Genomic DNA, 16,314 nt, shown 5'->3' with positions numbered 1-16,314 from the left:
CTTAAATACAGTTCCACAGTTTCTCCAGCTATGTGCTGAAGTAAGGTAAAATGATCTGAAGGATAACTTCTATATCAAAAGCTCTAAGATTCAATGACTAAACCATTTAAAGTGTTTCCTTTGGTGTTCTCTGCCATATAAGAATGTAATTTAAAAAATACATTTGGGGGCTCTTAGTTTTTAAACGTTTTATACTTGGGGAAATGAGAATACATCATTTACATAATTAAAACTTAAATTTATATTTAAATAAACACTCATATTTGAATTCTATATATTTTAAATAAAATTATAATACAAAAAATGATCTGACATAGATTTAATCTAGTTTTTGAACAACTACTATTTTCATTTCAAGAATTGTATTCTTTTAAAGAATTGGTATTGCATGATTTTTAGTGTGTTATTTTATATTTTTGCAATACAACCTTGTGTATGCTATGTCACTGAGCTATATCCCTAGCTGCTGTTATTTTTAATACCCTTAGACTCACTCTAGTACAATTCACACATAGAACATAATATCAATAGAGATATATGACTGTGTTCAAATTAAACTGGTTTATATACAGGAATGTACTATACCCAAACCACTCAATAAATAGTTCATGTAAACTGACATTTGATAATTTCCCTTTGCACAAAAAAATGTATGAATAAAATATGTAACCAAAGAGCCAAACGTGTCCCAAAAAAGTAACATAAGCAATTAATATTGATAACTATTAATTATTCTTAATTGTTAGTTGTCCACATGTTTGTATTTAGAATAATATAAATTTTAATTAGAGAGGTTTTGATCTATTCAAAATAAGTCCAACTACTAATTCTTTTTCCATGTGTATAAATAATAGATCAACTTTTTTGCAAGGAGAAATTTTATCTAATATAAACATATCCCAGAAGTTAAAAAGAAGATATTATGAGGCATCACTTTGTTCTTGGATTATATTTTGGAAAATTGGAGAAGGAAACACTCTCTTTGTCCATTACCAAAAAATGATCCCCTTCCTGGGGATGGGGACTAGTTTTACACTCAGATCTTTTGTAATAGTTCCTTCAGTTTTTTGATGCTTAACTATACATAATTTAATACGTAAATATTGAATGCCTTATGGTTGCCTGGCTCAGTGCTAGACCTGAGGGGAAAGTCAATAAAATATAGCACAGCTTATGCTCACAAATATCAGCTCAACTATATTCCAGTAAGTGGATAAACTGTGATTCACTCACCAACCGACAGGCTTCCGTTGCATTTACAATTCAGTCAGTAGAGAGTATAGAACAGGGACGTAAATGTGAGTTCTTTGTAATGTTTTGAAGACACCTTCCATTTGCTTACTGATATTTTCATTGCAAAATTAGCAGGGGAAGTTGGGCTCTTTCTTTGCTTTTCTTAATGGCATCAGCTTCCAGACTTTGGTTGTGGCCATTTATGGTAAGTGGTTTCTGTGTGGTAATGTTAGGATGTACAAGAAAATGTGGGGGTCTGGTCATTGAAATACTGTGTCCATACGGTATGTTAAAAATAATAACCACCTAGCCAAATGGCTACCAAAGAAATCATAGATTCATCTTCTACAGATCTACTCTGCAATGCATTTCAGAGCTCATGTGTCCATTTGGAGCTCATTTTAACTCTTGACCAATAAACAGACCACTCCTCTGAGAGCCGTACCCATCCGGTCTTTCCTTCTCCCATTGCCTTGAGTCCTATGTCTTGACAAACCCAGCACAAGGTGAAATGGTTGACTGTCTCCTTTTCCTTCCTCGTTCTGTTAAATTTATTTTCAGTTCTTGGAAACAGAAAATTGCATGCTTTTTTTTTCTCCCTTTCCCTTTTCTTTTTTTCCCTCTTTATATTTTTTCTTTCTGCATTTTTCTTTCCCTAAATGCTTCATCTCCCTACCCCTCCTGCAGTGAACCTAATGTCCTCGATGACTCCCAGGGCCTGGCCGCCGAGGGCAGCCTCTCTAGGTACAGTGTCAAAGCTACCTGTCTATTGGTGTCTGTGCTGGGAAACTAGCTGTTCCCTGTCACCTCCGTCACTCTTGTCTCCTCCGTCTTCTCTTGCCCGTCTTGGTACCTATTTCCATCCCTCGCCCTTTGTTGTTCATGAACACACTAGCCTGGAGTCAAAGGTGTAGCAGACCCTCCTTCTTTACAGACAGCTTCAGAGATCAGTCACAAATAGTCTAAAAAAACTGCAATTTAAAAAAAAAAAGCTACAGAATTCTCTATGGGGCATGTCTAATGAATCTCTAAAATGTTTGATATACCAAGGGCTAGAGCTGTAGTTCAGTGGTAGTGATATGTGCTTAACATGTGCTAGACCCTGGGTCCAATACCCAGTACCTCCCCCAAAGTATGTTATACAAAATGTTAAATTTGTCCCATCTAAAACATTCATTTCCACACTAATATTTACTGAGAATTGCTTTTTTTTTTTTTGGAGCGGGGGGGGGGGGGATCTTTTTAGTACAGCTCCCTCTCAGGGAGCCCCTGTACTCAGTCGAGTCGTATCTTTTTAGCTAATGCCATAGAAGGTAAGAAAATAATGATGCTGAGAGAAGAGCAATGTCACTGCCACTTGTGCGATTGCTACTCTTGGATGCATGCTGTGTGGCATGCCATTATTGTAGCTTGCTCAAACACATTATCAAGAATATTGGTTCTAGCACGAAGATGACTCAAAAACTTGCCACGGAAAAATCGAATGCAAACTTTTTCTTGGTGAGCAATAAGAAAAGCCATAGAACAGAAACAATAGAATACCTAGACTGTTTATTTGCTTGAGCCTTCAGAAATGGGTACTGCACCTTTAACACTCAGATAAACCACGTCAAACATTCCTAATCTTGTGCTGTCGATTTACACCTCTCAACTAATCCTCATTAGGGGCAATGCTTCTTGTTCATCTTTAGAGTGTCTTTGTGCCATCTCAAGAGAAAACCCTCCTAGGGCTGAACTCTATAGTGAGTACGATACCCACTGTGTTTATTGCTTTATCACAAAGATGAGGAAATGTTGAGAGGCCGTTCCTGTGAAAGGTTGTCTTTTGTTTTCTTCTCATCTTGTTCGGATTTCACATTTTCTTCTTCAACTGAAAATGGGAAATTTAGTCCATCATCAGGTCTATTTTTTTTTTATTATTTTACTGGATCCATAACATAACTCATGACATTCATTTGTTTGCGAGCCCTCGCTTGGACAGATTAGTCTCATATTGGGAAATGTGGAAGTGCTACAGAGAGCAACCTTAATTAGCAGGAGCTGTAGGGCGAGGCAGGTTGAGAAACACCGTCCTGGAGAAGGTTTCCCTTAGCTGTTCATAGTGTCTGAAGAACTTCCAACAAAGTCTAGCACCCGGGGCGTCAATGCTTTCAAAGATGTAATTGTCGAATGCTTAAAATGCATATGGAGTAGGAAAGCCTTTATTTCAGAAGGTAGGATCAGTGGCTGATTAAGAACAGTCAGGCTTGAGTGTAGATGAGTTTGCGCTGAGGGTTAAGTCCAGATTCTGTTAACCGAATTCACCGTGCAATGTATGCGGATACATGGGTAAAGTTTATTTTTATTAATTTTCTGAAGGACTTGGCAAGCCCAGGGTTCAAATGACTGGAGTCATCTGAACTAATTCCTTCTGTGATGGGTCCTGTGCAAAGGGAGGAGACTCAAGGTTTGTGCTAGGTACTAAAATGAGTTGAGAGTCAGAGTTAGAGACCTCATGTCCAGGTGAATTCATTGTGTTAGGATTTCGATGACCATCTTCAATCGGCTGTTGTTGATCTGTTGTTGCTGGCTCTGTTTTCCTTTGAACCTTGGTGTTAGTCAGCAGGCCCAGTTGTGGTCATTAAGAAATGGAAAGATGAACAATTTGCTTTGGATTCTGAAATAATTCTATTAATGTGGAGGCTTCCCACCTATCACTAGCACATCCACCTTTGCCGTATGCTGCAAGCTGTATCTCTTCAATGCCATTGGTCAGCAAGTTCTCTTTGGAGGAGAGGAAGTTTGAGCATTTACTAAAAAGGGGGTTTATGAAATGCCACGTTTTTATATATTTTGTTTGCAGGCTTTCTTATTTTTTGGCACAAGAATTCTTTATGCACATTCTGAAAAATCCAAAAATAGAAAGGCAATAACCATGTGAATTGCATTTAATAGACACTTTTGTACTTCAGGTCTGAAGTACACTCAAAGTTATCCTGAAGAAAATCTGACCCAAACTTACCAAGAAGCGTACTGGAAGGAGACCAACAACCACACACACACACACACACACACACACACACACACACACACACACACCTTTGCTTAGCTTTTACAGGGCTTTGCTTCTGACAGGCCACTTGTTTTAGACAAAAGAGGCAAGTTGAAATGAGTGGGCTGAGTGAGGAAGATAACCAAATAAAGTTGGTGGGAACTGAAAAAAATTATACACCAATTGGAAACTTCCAAGATTTTTACTAAATTGCACTAATACATTTCTTTTAATGACTCAGCCCCCAAATTCCTGTCAGAAACATTGTTTCCTGTATGGTTCCATTTCTTAAAACTTCCATTGGAAATTAATAAGCTAAATCAAAACTCCATGGAAGATTTTTCTTTTCTGGAGAGCACTGCTCTGAAAGGCATAAAACCTCATTGTAGAGGTTCCTTAAACACACATATATACATAGCATGGGCATATTTTCCCTCTGGAATAATAGAGATCTAGAGAAGCTATTTAAGTCCTTAAGGCTGGATGTTTATAGTTAAGAACCAGATTTTTATTTAGACACGTTAAGATATTTTAAAAAGCAGGAGTCAACAGTGAATTCTTAATTTAAAAAGAAATTATCATGGCATTTTCTTCTTGGAAAAGTTTAATCACAGTGAAAATTAAGAATACAGTTCAAGTTTGAACAAAACTGTATTCTAGAAGAGATAACAATAACCTATGTAGATAACAATAACCTATGCCCATTTTATGCTGATATGTAGCCTCTAAGTGTGAAAACTTGCCAGGTACTCTGAAAATACAAGAAAGATCCCACCAGCCTTTAACACAGCTGAAAAGGTAGGGCCAAGATGATGTTCACTGAGACATACAATGTACTCTTTGCCATTGCTACGCTGGTTCTCACACGTTGTCTAATATCCAGTTACTCCTTACGATCTGATCTAGTCAGATCTAGTCTGTAAATTCAATAGCACTTAAAATACATTTTCTTGGGTGCTAGGAAAGCTACGTACATTTAAATAACAATTGTTTTGTGAAAGGGAGGAGTAAGCTTTGGTCTTCTGTTCACTTTCCTCCTGTGTGCCTGTTACTCCTTTAGTGTTGACTTTATGAGTTCCCACCATAAGGCAATCACTCAGGATAAATGACTGTGCCATATGCACTATGTCCTGCTTCTAGAGTTCTATAACCAAATTAAAGTGGAAGCCAAAAGTATAGAAAGAAGCAATTAACACACCAATTTACTAGCCAGGTAGTGTTGTCATCCAGAGTGTCTACTTAACTTTTTATTTATGTTATATATGATATGTTGTAATAATATAGTTTATTTTTTATAATTTAAGTGACACACATTATCCTTGCATTACTGAATGGCTCCTTGTTTACATAGCCCTCATTTAAGAAAATATTATCAGGCATATATTTAGGAAATATACACATGTATATACTTTGGTCCAGGCCATTATTCTGTAACAATGAAAAGGAGGTAATCTTATCAGAATCATTTTCCTAACATTGCCCAAATTCCCCTAGCTTATGAATTGCTTCCTTGCATTATAAACAGGAACTGGTGTTTGAAGACAGTTTGAATCACACCAACTCTGCTGTGCCCTGGTTGGATTTTCTTCTCTAAAATCTTGATTTTACTGTTATTTGCCAAAGTGATATTTTCAGGTACTCAGAAACACAAGAGAAGGAAAGGCATGCCAACACAGACCTATCATGTAGCCCTAGCACTTGGGGGGTGGGGGCACAAGGAGGCTTCAGCTAGTGCTTGGCACATTCTAGGCCAGCAAGGGTAACATACTGGGACCATGGCCCTCTACAACAAAAGGTTATTTACTTATAAATGTGTTGCAAGATGTTAGTTTAAATTTGGAAAGTTTTATTAGCTTTTGTACTTATTGTTTCACCCTATTTATTTAAGACAAAAAAATAAGCTGTCATTCTTAAAGTTAATGCTTCCAAGAAACCAGTGTTCTATATAAGATCAAGTTTTTAGTATTTGATCAACTAGTTTGACAAACTTTGACACCATTTCAACTTCTCAATTGTTTTTCATAACTGTTGTATGTGAATAGATATTTCAGTTATTCAAAAGGCTTTAGTTGCCTACTGAAGTACACTTTTAAAATTTGAGACTACCCAGTAAAATGTAGTAGCTCCTTGATGAGGAAAATAATTTTGATTATTATATTTGTGGTAGGTAGATGAAGACTCTGGATAAGACTGCTTCAGAATTTTAAAATAGAAGGCAGAACATAATACAGATAGATTCTTAATACAAAAAGCTTGGCTTCCTCCCAGTTCCTACAAATAACTGAAATATTACATTATATGCAGGAACAGAAGCTACATTGAAACTTGAAGTATAAATCTATTTAATTGTATCAATAAAAACCAGGAGTCAGATATTGGGGTAATAACCTGAAAGATCAGTGAAGCAGAGGAACAGCCACCAGTAACTTCTTACCTCTCCAGATCCTCCAACCAAAAAAGCCGAGATCCTGTCTCGCCTTTTCACTTGCTGTCTCTACCTCCCAAGTGCTGGAATTAAAGGTGTGAGCCACCACGGCCCAGCTTCTATGGTTAACCAGTGGCTAGCTCTACCCTCTGATCTCCAGGCAAGCTTTATTTGTCAGAACACAAACAAAATCTCATACAACAGAAGCTAATTTTTATATTTAGTTCCAGTTTGAAATAAACTCCAAGATATGAAAAATTTTGCCTACATTACATTCATTGTTAGCTTTTTTTGCGGTTTCACATGACAATTCATTGATGCAGCAAATAGAAATTGCAATATCATATTTCTAGGGCAAGTATAATTTATTGCCTGGGATGTGTTCCAGGAACATGTTCTATAATTTCATTTTTGATGTGTACATTCCTATATTATTCACATAGAACAGCCGATTACTAAAGAAACCTGATAGATTTCTCAGCTGTAAGCCTCTCTGTCCATAGAGAAATGTTGATGCTCATGATCTTCCCTTGGAGTAACCATCATTAAATTACTGTTATGTTGTGACATTTAACTCTCCAAGTAATGTATATTTTTCTTTTCTTGCACCATTTTTTCTCACAATCCCAGATTACTAAATAAAAATGAGAGAAGAGGACTGCCTCGTATTCATTTTCTCTGTCCCGTTGTTTTCAAAATGTATTATCTACTTCCTTTTAGTATCCTAGAAGCAATAAACTCATTACAAACAACAAATGTAAAACAAGAAAGCATGCTATCTATACATGTCACTATTCATATACAAACCATTTTACATCAACTAACTTCTTTTCTCCACCTTAATGGGAGGTAGTTGGTAAGTATCAACCTCCCTTTATGGCCAAGGGAACTGAGGTAACATCTAGATGTCAATGAAGAATCCATTCCAATGGTAGCTTTGCTTGGTATTGGGAGAAATGTGTTCCTACTTGTGTGCATATATATGTTTTCCAACTTAACAGACACATGTTAAAATGGATAATAAGGAGATGTCATTTCAGACATGCCAGCAACATAGTCTGGACTGATTATCAAAATGTGCTACACTGTTTCGTTAGCATAGAGTTCCTTCATACAACACTACAAAATAGTATAAAGATAATACACAACAATCTGTTGAATTTGATTTTGGGGGAAGAAAAGCAGTTTTAAACACCTCTTTTTTGGTAGTCTTTGTAGAATTTTGTGTTGCATACATCAGATGGTGTAATCATAGCCCTATTTCATAGAAAATTTGACAGATCTTACAGAGTCATTGCTTTTTCTTCTAGTAAAAATATGAGTTGGACTTTAAATAAATGATAGCTTTGATTGTATCAAATGCGATTTTTAGCCTGTTGTTAGGACATGAGAAGCATCTGAATGCCCATCTTGCCACTAATTTCTTTTACTAAAAGTGCAGCGAGGTGTTTATGTAGCACATTAAAAAAACAAAACAAAACAGGACTGTGTAGATAAAATCATTCTCTATTTTTTTTCTTGAACAGTTGCTGACTGGGTTCCTCTGTGGGATGGTTTACCCTAACAATATCTGTAGATGACTCTCCTTTTGGAAAGGCAAAGACATCATTGAACCATAAATCAATTAATCGCATTGACATCAACCACAGAATTAAAATATCATATGGGGCACAGTGTATTTCTCTTTTCATTCTCTCTTCCGTTGTAGATTCCTATGATACATGCATGGAGAATGAAAAAGAAACATGGCCCATTTCAGTGTGTTCAGCTTCACCAACACCAAAGTAGCAGACCCTGTCAGTAGTCATTTTTGCTTATGAGACACACATACACAGTAATTTGGGAGGAGCAGACTGTTCCTTTTATCAACTGCACAGCTCGCTTGAGTGCAGCTAATTGAGTTTACTGCCAGTTTCCTTTGCCAGCCTTTTAAATTTCAAACAGTTTTCAAATATCTTTAAATTTTCTACCCATGTGACTATTTGCTTAGCTGTCACAGAGACTTCAGGCTGCAAACATGTGTTGAATGTGTCCCTTCACCCAAATGGATTCTGTGTCTGATGTGTTCAATATTTGTCCATCTTATTTTCGTTTAAATTGGAAGTTTTAAAACAGGTGTTCCCATCCATGTGACAGAGTTGTTTGTGTGTATTTGTCTCCAGCGTTTCCATTCCCCTTGGAAAAAAAAAATTGAGATTAGAATATGACATATCAAGCCTTTTGATGGCTTCCAAACCAGGGGTGAGATCGAACCAACGTCCTGCTGAATGATAGCTATGCATCAGTGATTGAAAACAGAATCTCAATTTTGACAGCTTGGGGCTACAAGGCCTTGTCCTCCTTTCCAAGCCTTTGAAAACCCCTACCCCAGGGACTCTTCCCCAACCATCCTTCAAAGATAATGGTATCTTTGAAGTGACTGTTCCATATAAGTGGTTTTGGCTAACACCCACCAGAGAACGGTCTTCCGTGCCGTCTCCAGGGTAGACTAATGCTGTTGATGCTTGGCAGGGTGGCGAGTGTACAGAGTGAACCTGGCCAGCAGAACCTCCTCCTGCAGCAGCCACTGGGGAGGAAGAGGGGCCTGAGGCAGGTAAGTGGACCCTGAGATGCTAAGGGCGTCAGCCTATAAAATGGAAGATCCGCTTGCTTGCTAAATGCCTGTGTTTATTAAGATTACACTCGGCCTTCTTGTCTGAAATAAGCAACGCACAGCAACCTCAATGTATGGTAAACACTTGGGCAAGCTGAACACATGAGGCTTCTCTTTCAAATAGGAATCTTTCATTGTGCAAAGCTGGTTATTTGATAAGGAAGGTTGGCCTATAGACCTTCTTTTTCTCTGTTTGGCAAGTGTCTTTCCCAGCCAAACTCACGGGGCAGTGCTTGCATTGGCTGTTGCACAGTTAACCAAATACTTGCTTTTATAGAGTCAGAGAAAGGTCCTTTCTCACTCTGAGGTTAGAGATTTAATTTAATATTGAAACAGAAGACCCTATTTTCAGCTGGGTGTTGTGGTGCATACCTGTATTTCCAGAACATAGGAGGCTGAGGGAGGAGGTTTATGAGTTTAATGCCAACCTGGGTTACATAGAGTTGGAAGCCAGCCTGGGAGTAGTAGTAGAGTACAAATTTCCTTAGGGGAGATTCCTCCCTTCCTTAACCCCTTCTCTTTCCCCTCTGCTCCCTTCTCCCATCTCTCCCTCACTTCTGTCTCCTCTCATTTCTCAATTCCCAGACATAGTTTCACTATATAATCCAAGCTGGTGTCACACGCAATCCTCCTGCCTCAGCCTCCTGAGTATTAGGATTCCAGGTATGAACCCCCACTCCTGGCTCATACATTGTTTGATAAATAAAAGTCTGAGAGAAGCTCTAATGTTTTGCTATGGTTTTGGTTTCTTAGTAAATCTGAGAGTTGAGAGATGTTCAACTATAGTTTAGATAAGCAAAAGTCAGGTATTAAGCATTTTTTGGGGGGTTTTTACCCACTGAACTTCTCAAATTTGGCATTTGAAGTTCATTAACATTCCAAGGCTACAGGAAGGAACAGGTAAGACCGTCGAGCCAGGGTCACCTGAACACGGTATCTGTTCCTAAACAGTTGGCCTTTCTTGCCAGTTTTATTTTTCTCTATTTCCTTCAGCTAAGACGCCCCCTCCTGTCGAGGCAGAAGACTCAGACTGAACCCAGAAACCGCCACGGGGCTCGACTGTCCACCACTCGCAGGAGCATTCAACCTAAAACGAAGCCATCTGGTGAGGGAGGCCTCATGTGTCCCTTCTGATTGCACCGCTGTCGTGTGGCAGACAGCTTGGCCTAGAAGGCCTGCAGAAAGTGACATGATGTGACTAACCTCACTTTGGGGGAGGTCTTAGGATAAGTTTCCCAGACAACTTTACTACCTTTTTTTTTTTTCTCTTCTCATCCTCCCCAACCTTTCCCCACTCCCAGTGAACCTAGATAAATGGAACAACCCAAGGTAAATTGTCAATATTCTGAAACTTGAATGTAAAAGGTTGTATTTTCTTTATGCAATCCAGAAACTAGACCATTCTGCTTCTTACTAAAGGCAAGAAGGGTGCAGCCAACATGGGCTTCTTGAAGAGAACTCTTCAAAAAGAAAACTCTTTGGGCTTTTTGATTCTAGAACTCGTCACTAGGAAGGACATTGTGAGAAGTTAACCTTTGCAAGTCTCGTTCTAGGCTATTTATGTAGAAATTGTTTTCTCTCTTCAGTTCTATCCTATATAAACAAGAGAAATCAAAAACATAAAATGGCCATATAGGATCTCATTTATTACAACCCAGCAATGTCTTTACAATGAATCACTGGCTAATGCCAATTATTAAGCATCAGCCGTCAATTTCTCTCCTACTGATTGGCTCACCTCTAACTTACAGCTGATCAGAAGCGATCTGTGACCTTCATTGAGGCTCAGCCAGAGCCAACAGCGGCCCCAACAGACATACTTCCTGCCACAGGCCAACCACAGGGCTGCAGCCCAGGCCTGTCTAAGAAACCAGAAGGAACAGACAAGCCAGTGCTGACATCCTCTCCCGCCATTGTGGTCGCCGATCTTCATAGCCTGTCTCCCAAGCAGGTGAGGGCATGACAGACACAGGCAAGGCCTGCTCCCTGCATTCTTATTTGCAGGAGTGTCTTAGAGATGCACATTCCTTCCAAATAATTAAGTCCGGATCCGTAACATGCTATTGACCAAACAGATAGCATTTTTGCCATTGTGAAAAAGAAAATCTATATAAAGAGTTTGCTCAATAATGCATCTATAAATAAGAAGGACCAAGAGATGGCTTAGTGGAAAACAGAAAAGGAATTCTTTTTCAGCTGGAATAATCACTGACAACAGAAATCTGATACACAGAATATTTTTCAGCTAGAGCATATGAAGTCACTAGCTTAGATGAAGTCTTCCCATAGTTTTCTGTGTCCTAGAAGATCAAATGAACTTAAAAATTTTCCCTCATTGTTTTAGTATTATTTAATTTTGCTTTTATAAATAAATTTCTATAGGTGCCAAATTCTGATGTGATAGTTAAAGAAAACAAAAGGGTAATATTAGCATACACATTTGCATGGCCTTTAATAGTTAAAAGGAACTGTAGCACATCATTTATGTCAGTTCATTTTTACAGTCTATAAGATAAGCATGGCCCCTCCCCACCAAAACAAACAAACAAACAAAAACAAATCCTATGTCAAAGGATAGAAAAGCAATGCTTTGAAAGCTGGAAGGGTCCTTATAGAGCCTCCTGTGACAGGGGCTGGACCTCAGCTTCTCCTCTGAGTTCTTGTCCAGTTGGAGCTACACAGCAGTTTTTATGTTCGTCTCTGGTACCCATCCTACTTGCCCCTGATGCTATGATCCTTTTGATCACAGAGTGAGCCTCTCCTTGCTGAAGAAGGAGAACAAAAGGAGGAGACAGAAGTACAAGGTGCTGCAGCACACAGCCCCCTCTCTACTCAACTCTCAGACCCTGATGACTTCACTGGCCTTGAGACATCCAGCCTCCTACAGCATGGAGATACTGTTCTTCATATCAGTGAGGAAAATGGCATGGAGAACCCCCTGCTGTCCAGCCAATTCACTTTCACTCCTCCTGAGCTGGGGGAGAAAGATGCAGCACTAGATGAGTCCCATGTTTAGCTCTGTGTCACAGGAGCCATGAAGTTGACTGAAGACAGCTGACAACAGAATGCTTTTGATGAAAAGAGTTGATTCCAAAACAGCACTTTATAGCCAGTGGGTGGAGTTAAGTCTGAGTGAATTTTGCTGCCAAAACTCCTAATGTGTCATAACCATCTTAAAAATCAATAGCTAAAAGTCTTTAGTCACGTGAAGACTATAAAAACAGGGAGGAATAAGGGGAAAGAGCCATTTCACTGCACATTGTGTATAGCTCCCTTTGAGCAGCTAGTATATATACTATTACAGACAGCTGAGAATATACGCTATTGCTTCCCTCATAAGAATACTAACGATATGTTCTAAAAAGGAATGCAGTCTTTTAAGATACTCATATTATACATCGCCTGAAAATGTTTATTTTTGTAGTCTCAAAAATTGTACGTTATGTGGCCATACGCATAGCAATTCACATAAAAACAACCAATAAGAAAAATAATTAGATTGGAGAAACTAAATTACAAATTTTGTTTTGGTCAACAATATACCCAGTAATTAAAGGAACAAAACACTATTTTTTAGAGCTGTGGACTTTTCAAAATTTAGTTTTTAACTGTCATTTTCACTCCATGCTACAAATCAAAATTCTAACACCACAGATCATTTCATATCAATCACATTAGACATAATATTCTAGAAATTCTCAGATATGATTCTGAATGAATAACATAGACAGTTGTGTAATTATAAAAAGCTAAATGTAAATAGCATTGCTTGAAAGAGCTGGCATTCCTACTTCTAGTCCTGACTACATCCATGTCTAGATTGGATCTATTGGGAAAGGGAATTGTTTTTCCCTTATAGTCCTTGTGCCTGCCCCTGAGGGCATATTTTCATACATTAAAGTTAAGTTGTTAGAACTAGATCGGAAAATGACTTTTTCTCAGTAGTCAAATAGTCTATGATCCTTAGGAGATCTCAGCTAATGAGGAAGAATACAGAGGTAATCAATTTCTTCATTGCCTCAGACAGCTTGTATATATCACTAATAGGGCTTTAACTCGAAGTGCAGTTACTTCAATAAATAAAATAAAATTCGGAAGGCTTGTGAGGCCAGTACTTAGTGGATTTTTAAAGGGCTGGGCACCATGCAGTTCATAAATGGTTTTCAAAAGTTTAGCAGTTTACATTAGAGAAATGTTGCATAACTACTAAGCATTGAAAGAAATATATACATACCTACATTGGTATGGGAGTGTATGTGTGTGTGTGTGTGTGTGTGTGTGTGTGTGTGTGTGTATGTGTGTGTTGGTCTTCAAGTAGAAGTTAATAGAGTTTGATTATGTTGAAATGAGTTTGAAATATATTCTTAAGCTCAGTGTTGACTATGTTGGCTATGAACTGTACGTGTATATAAAGAGGAGACCTATAAACCCAAACAAATCATAAAGGAAAGTAATTTTTATGTTAGAATTGTTTATTAAATAAGCACAGTTTATATTGTGACTTATAAAATCAAATATATTTTGAGGCTATGGCCCATTCACCAAGAAAATGAAAGTATCTATAAATTAATTAGAATAAGATTTAAAATCCCCAAGTTGAGAAAATCAAGATGGTATCACCTCCGGGCCTTTGACTAAGAACAAGTATGGGAAATCAAGGAGATAAAGGGATCTGTTTTATGTACTATAGCATCTTCATTTATACTTAATGCTGAGTTCATCCCTAAGTGCAGAAGTCGACATGCAAGTGGTTTTCTGGTTCTAAGCTGATGTATTTTGCCTGTTAAAAACTATGCTGCTCAATTAGCATTAGAGGCCTTATGTCTGGTAATTACAAGTGTCTGAGTTACGTGCGTCTATGTGCTTTGTTCCAGTTTTGGGATTCTTGATTCAAAATCTTTATAATTGTGTCAGATATTTAAGAAGTATAGAGGTCAATGAATTGTTAAATACTCAACAATAACCGTAAATACCTTTATATATTTTAAATGTGTTGGGCTGTTTGAGAAATTTTACTGTTTGAGAGATTTTACTGGTCTGTCTACCTTTTAGCCTGACTCTTTCAGTGTCCTGTATAGAAATCTGTTAGAAATTTTTTCAATAAGCTAAGTAATGTTTTACCTTGAAAAAAAAAAAAGACTTGTCCACTCTGAGAAACAGGATCTTACAGAGTGGAAATACTCTCTCTCTCATGTTGGACTTCTGAGATTTTACAGATTTGTGCATCTGTTCCATTTAAGGTGTCCTTAAACGTGTTGAATGTAATGTGTTGAATGTTTATGTGTGGTGACTAAAGTATTTCTATGTATGTGCATAAGACTGTCACAAGATGTATTCTCAGGAATACTGTTACCTGGAGTTTGAAGGAATAACTTAAAGAAAAACAGTTAGGGAAGAAAAGAAAAAAGTTCCAGTTAATTGACAATCTTTTGTAACGTTCAAAATGTGACTAAGAACTTATTATCACTGATGATCAATATAATATTAGTAAAAATAGATTTATTTCTTAATCTATGAGGCTTAATCATATTTATCTCATTCAGAGGAAGGATAAAACAGGCACCCAATTTCACCAGGTATTAAAACAATTACATTCAATTAAGATTGGTCCTTTGGAAAGTAAATTTATAGAGAGACTATGGAATAAAAAAAATCGTCCATGATAATGGGTACAGATTTATAATATTCAGATTAAAGCAGTTTAAATCCTGGGTGCAGAATTTTCTAGAACAAACATTTTATTTTCATTTTCAGCATTCACTGCTTTCTATAATTCTATTAAACCACTTGATTCTTCTGACAAGGAAAGTGAGTTACTGAGTGCCTTGGAAAAAGCCACTCAGAACTACAGTGTCAAAGGGCATAACTGGGCACATGGCAGTGCTGGAGACAAGCATTGGTTTGCTGCATCAAGCCTCCAAGAGTAACTTAAGACAAGATGGCATCTCTCATTTAGCATCTGTTCTTTTAGTCAGTGAACAACTTTCTCCACTTTGCTGCCCACTTCCTAGAGTTTCCGAGGAAATAATAGTGTATGGATAGAGATCTAGAGGGATGAAAGGGTTATAGAATTATTGTTCAAAGCATGAATGAAATACCTTCCTTGAGTTTCACAGGATACTTTTCCAGAGAACTCTCCAGAATTTGCTGCTGTCACACTGAGTCACACCATTGCTCTGTGACTTCACACTTCCAATCCATGGCCTTGTGTCTCAGCAGGGAGTAAAATGTCCCACTTCCTCACTTACTTTCGTGGGTCTCAACTGCAGCATTGCAGAAGCAAACTTTGATTTGACACTCAGGAGAATAAAAACAAGCTGAGGGCAGAATGTATTTGGAAAAGTTTATGATAAATTTACTTATATTATTTAAGGATCATTTAGGATCATAAATCTACGTACCTCCATGATATTTTCAATAGTCACTGTGACCATGGGATTAAAGTCCTTTATTAGCCATTTTGTAGGTAAAAACAAAGGATTGACTACACAGCCAACTTCCCTCAGATGACTATAAAGTCTGTTATGAATACTGAATGACCAAAGAGCATGGAAAAATGCATATGAATAAATACTGAGATGTTTATGAAAGATATTTATGAAAGCTATTGACTTCTGTGTTTGAATATGCACATATAATAAAATAAATCTAAAAGTACTTAATGTGCCCCCATTTCATTTCTCTCCTTTGAGAATGGGTTAGCTCATTCAGGATCATTTTTGAAGACTTGGAGTGTGCCTTCCTTTATTCACCTCTTGTTCTTCCTACCTGTACTCTATACCTGGCCTAAAGTCACCACTCAATCCACACCTTCAGTCTCTCCACTTCTACATACAATTGATAGCCACCTACAGGTGCTTCCCATTCCCCATCTTTCAAAAATAAAGCAGAATGTAGGTATGGAAAACAGGTAGCCAATTTGACTTCACTGCCCAGATTATGACCTGCTGGAATGCTGGTAGTCCAAGTCAG

General features: G+C 37.7%; 1 protein-coding gene across 1 annotated transcript in view; it reads left to right on the top strand.

Annotated features, from left to right (window-relative positions):
• The window catches only part of Unc80 (unc-80 homolog, NALCN channel complex subunit), a 180,390-nt gene extending 166,951 nt beyond the window's left edge, over positions 1-13,439 (top strand). Inside the window, 4 exon segments of the mRNA XM_059278011.1 lie at positions 9,201-9,282; positions 10,336-10,447; positions 11,094-11,293; positions 12,092-13,439. Of these exon segments, the coding sequence (XP_059133994.1) occupies positions 9,201-9,282; positions 10,336-10,447; positions 11,094-11,293; positions 12,092-12,358 (661 nt within the window). The 3' untranslated portion in view covers positions 12,359-13,439.
• The last annotated feature ends 2,875 nt before the right edge of the window (positions 13,440-16,314 follow it).

The sequence above is a fragment of the Peromyscus eremicus genome, chromosome 13, assembly GCF_949786415.1.
Source record: "Peromyscus eremicus chromosome 13, PerEre_H2_v1, whole genome shotgun sequence".
Lineage (NCBI taxonomy): Eukaryota > Metazoa > Chordata > Mammalia > Rodentia > Cricetidae > Peromyscus > Peromyscus eremicus.
Note: the sequence above shows the minus strand (reverse complement) of the source record. Positions and strands in the feature narration are given on the sequence as shown.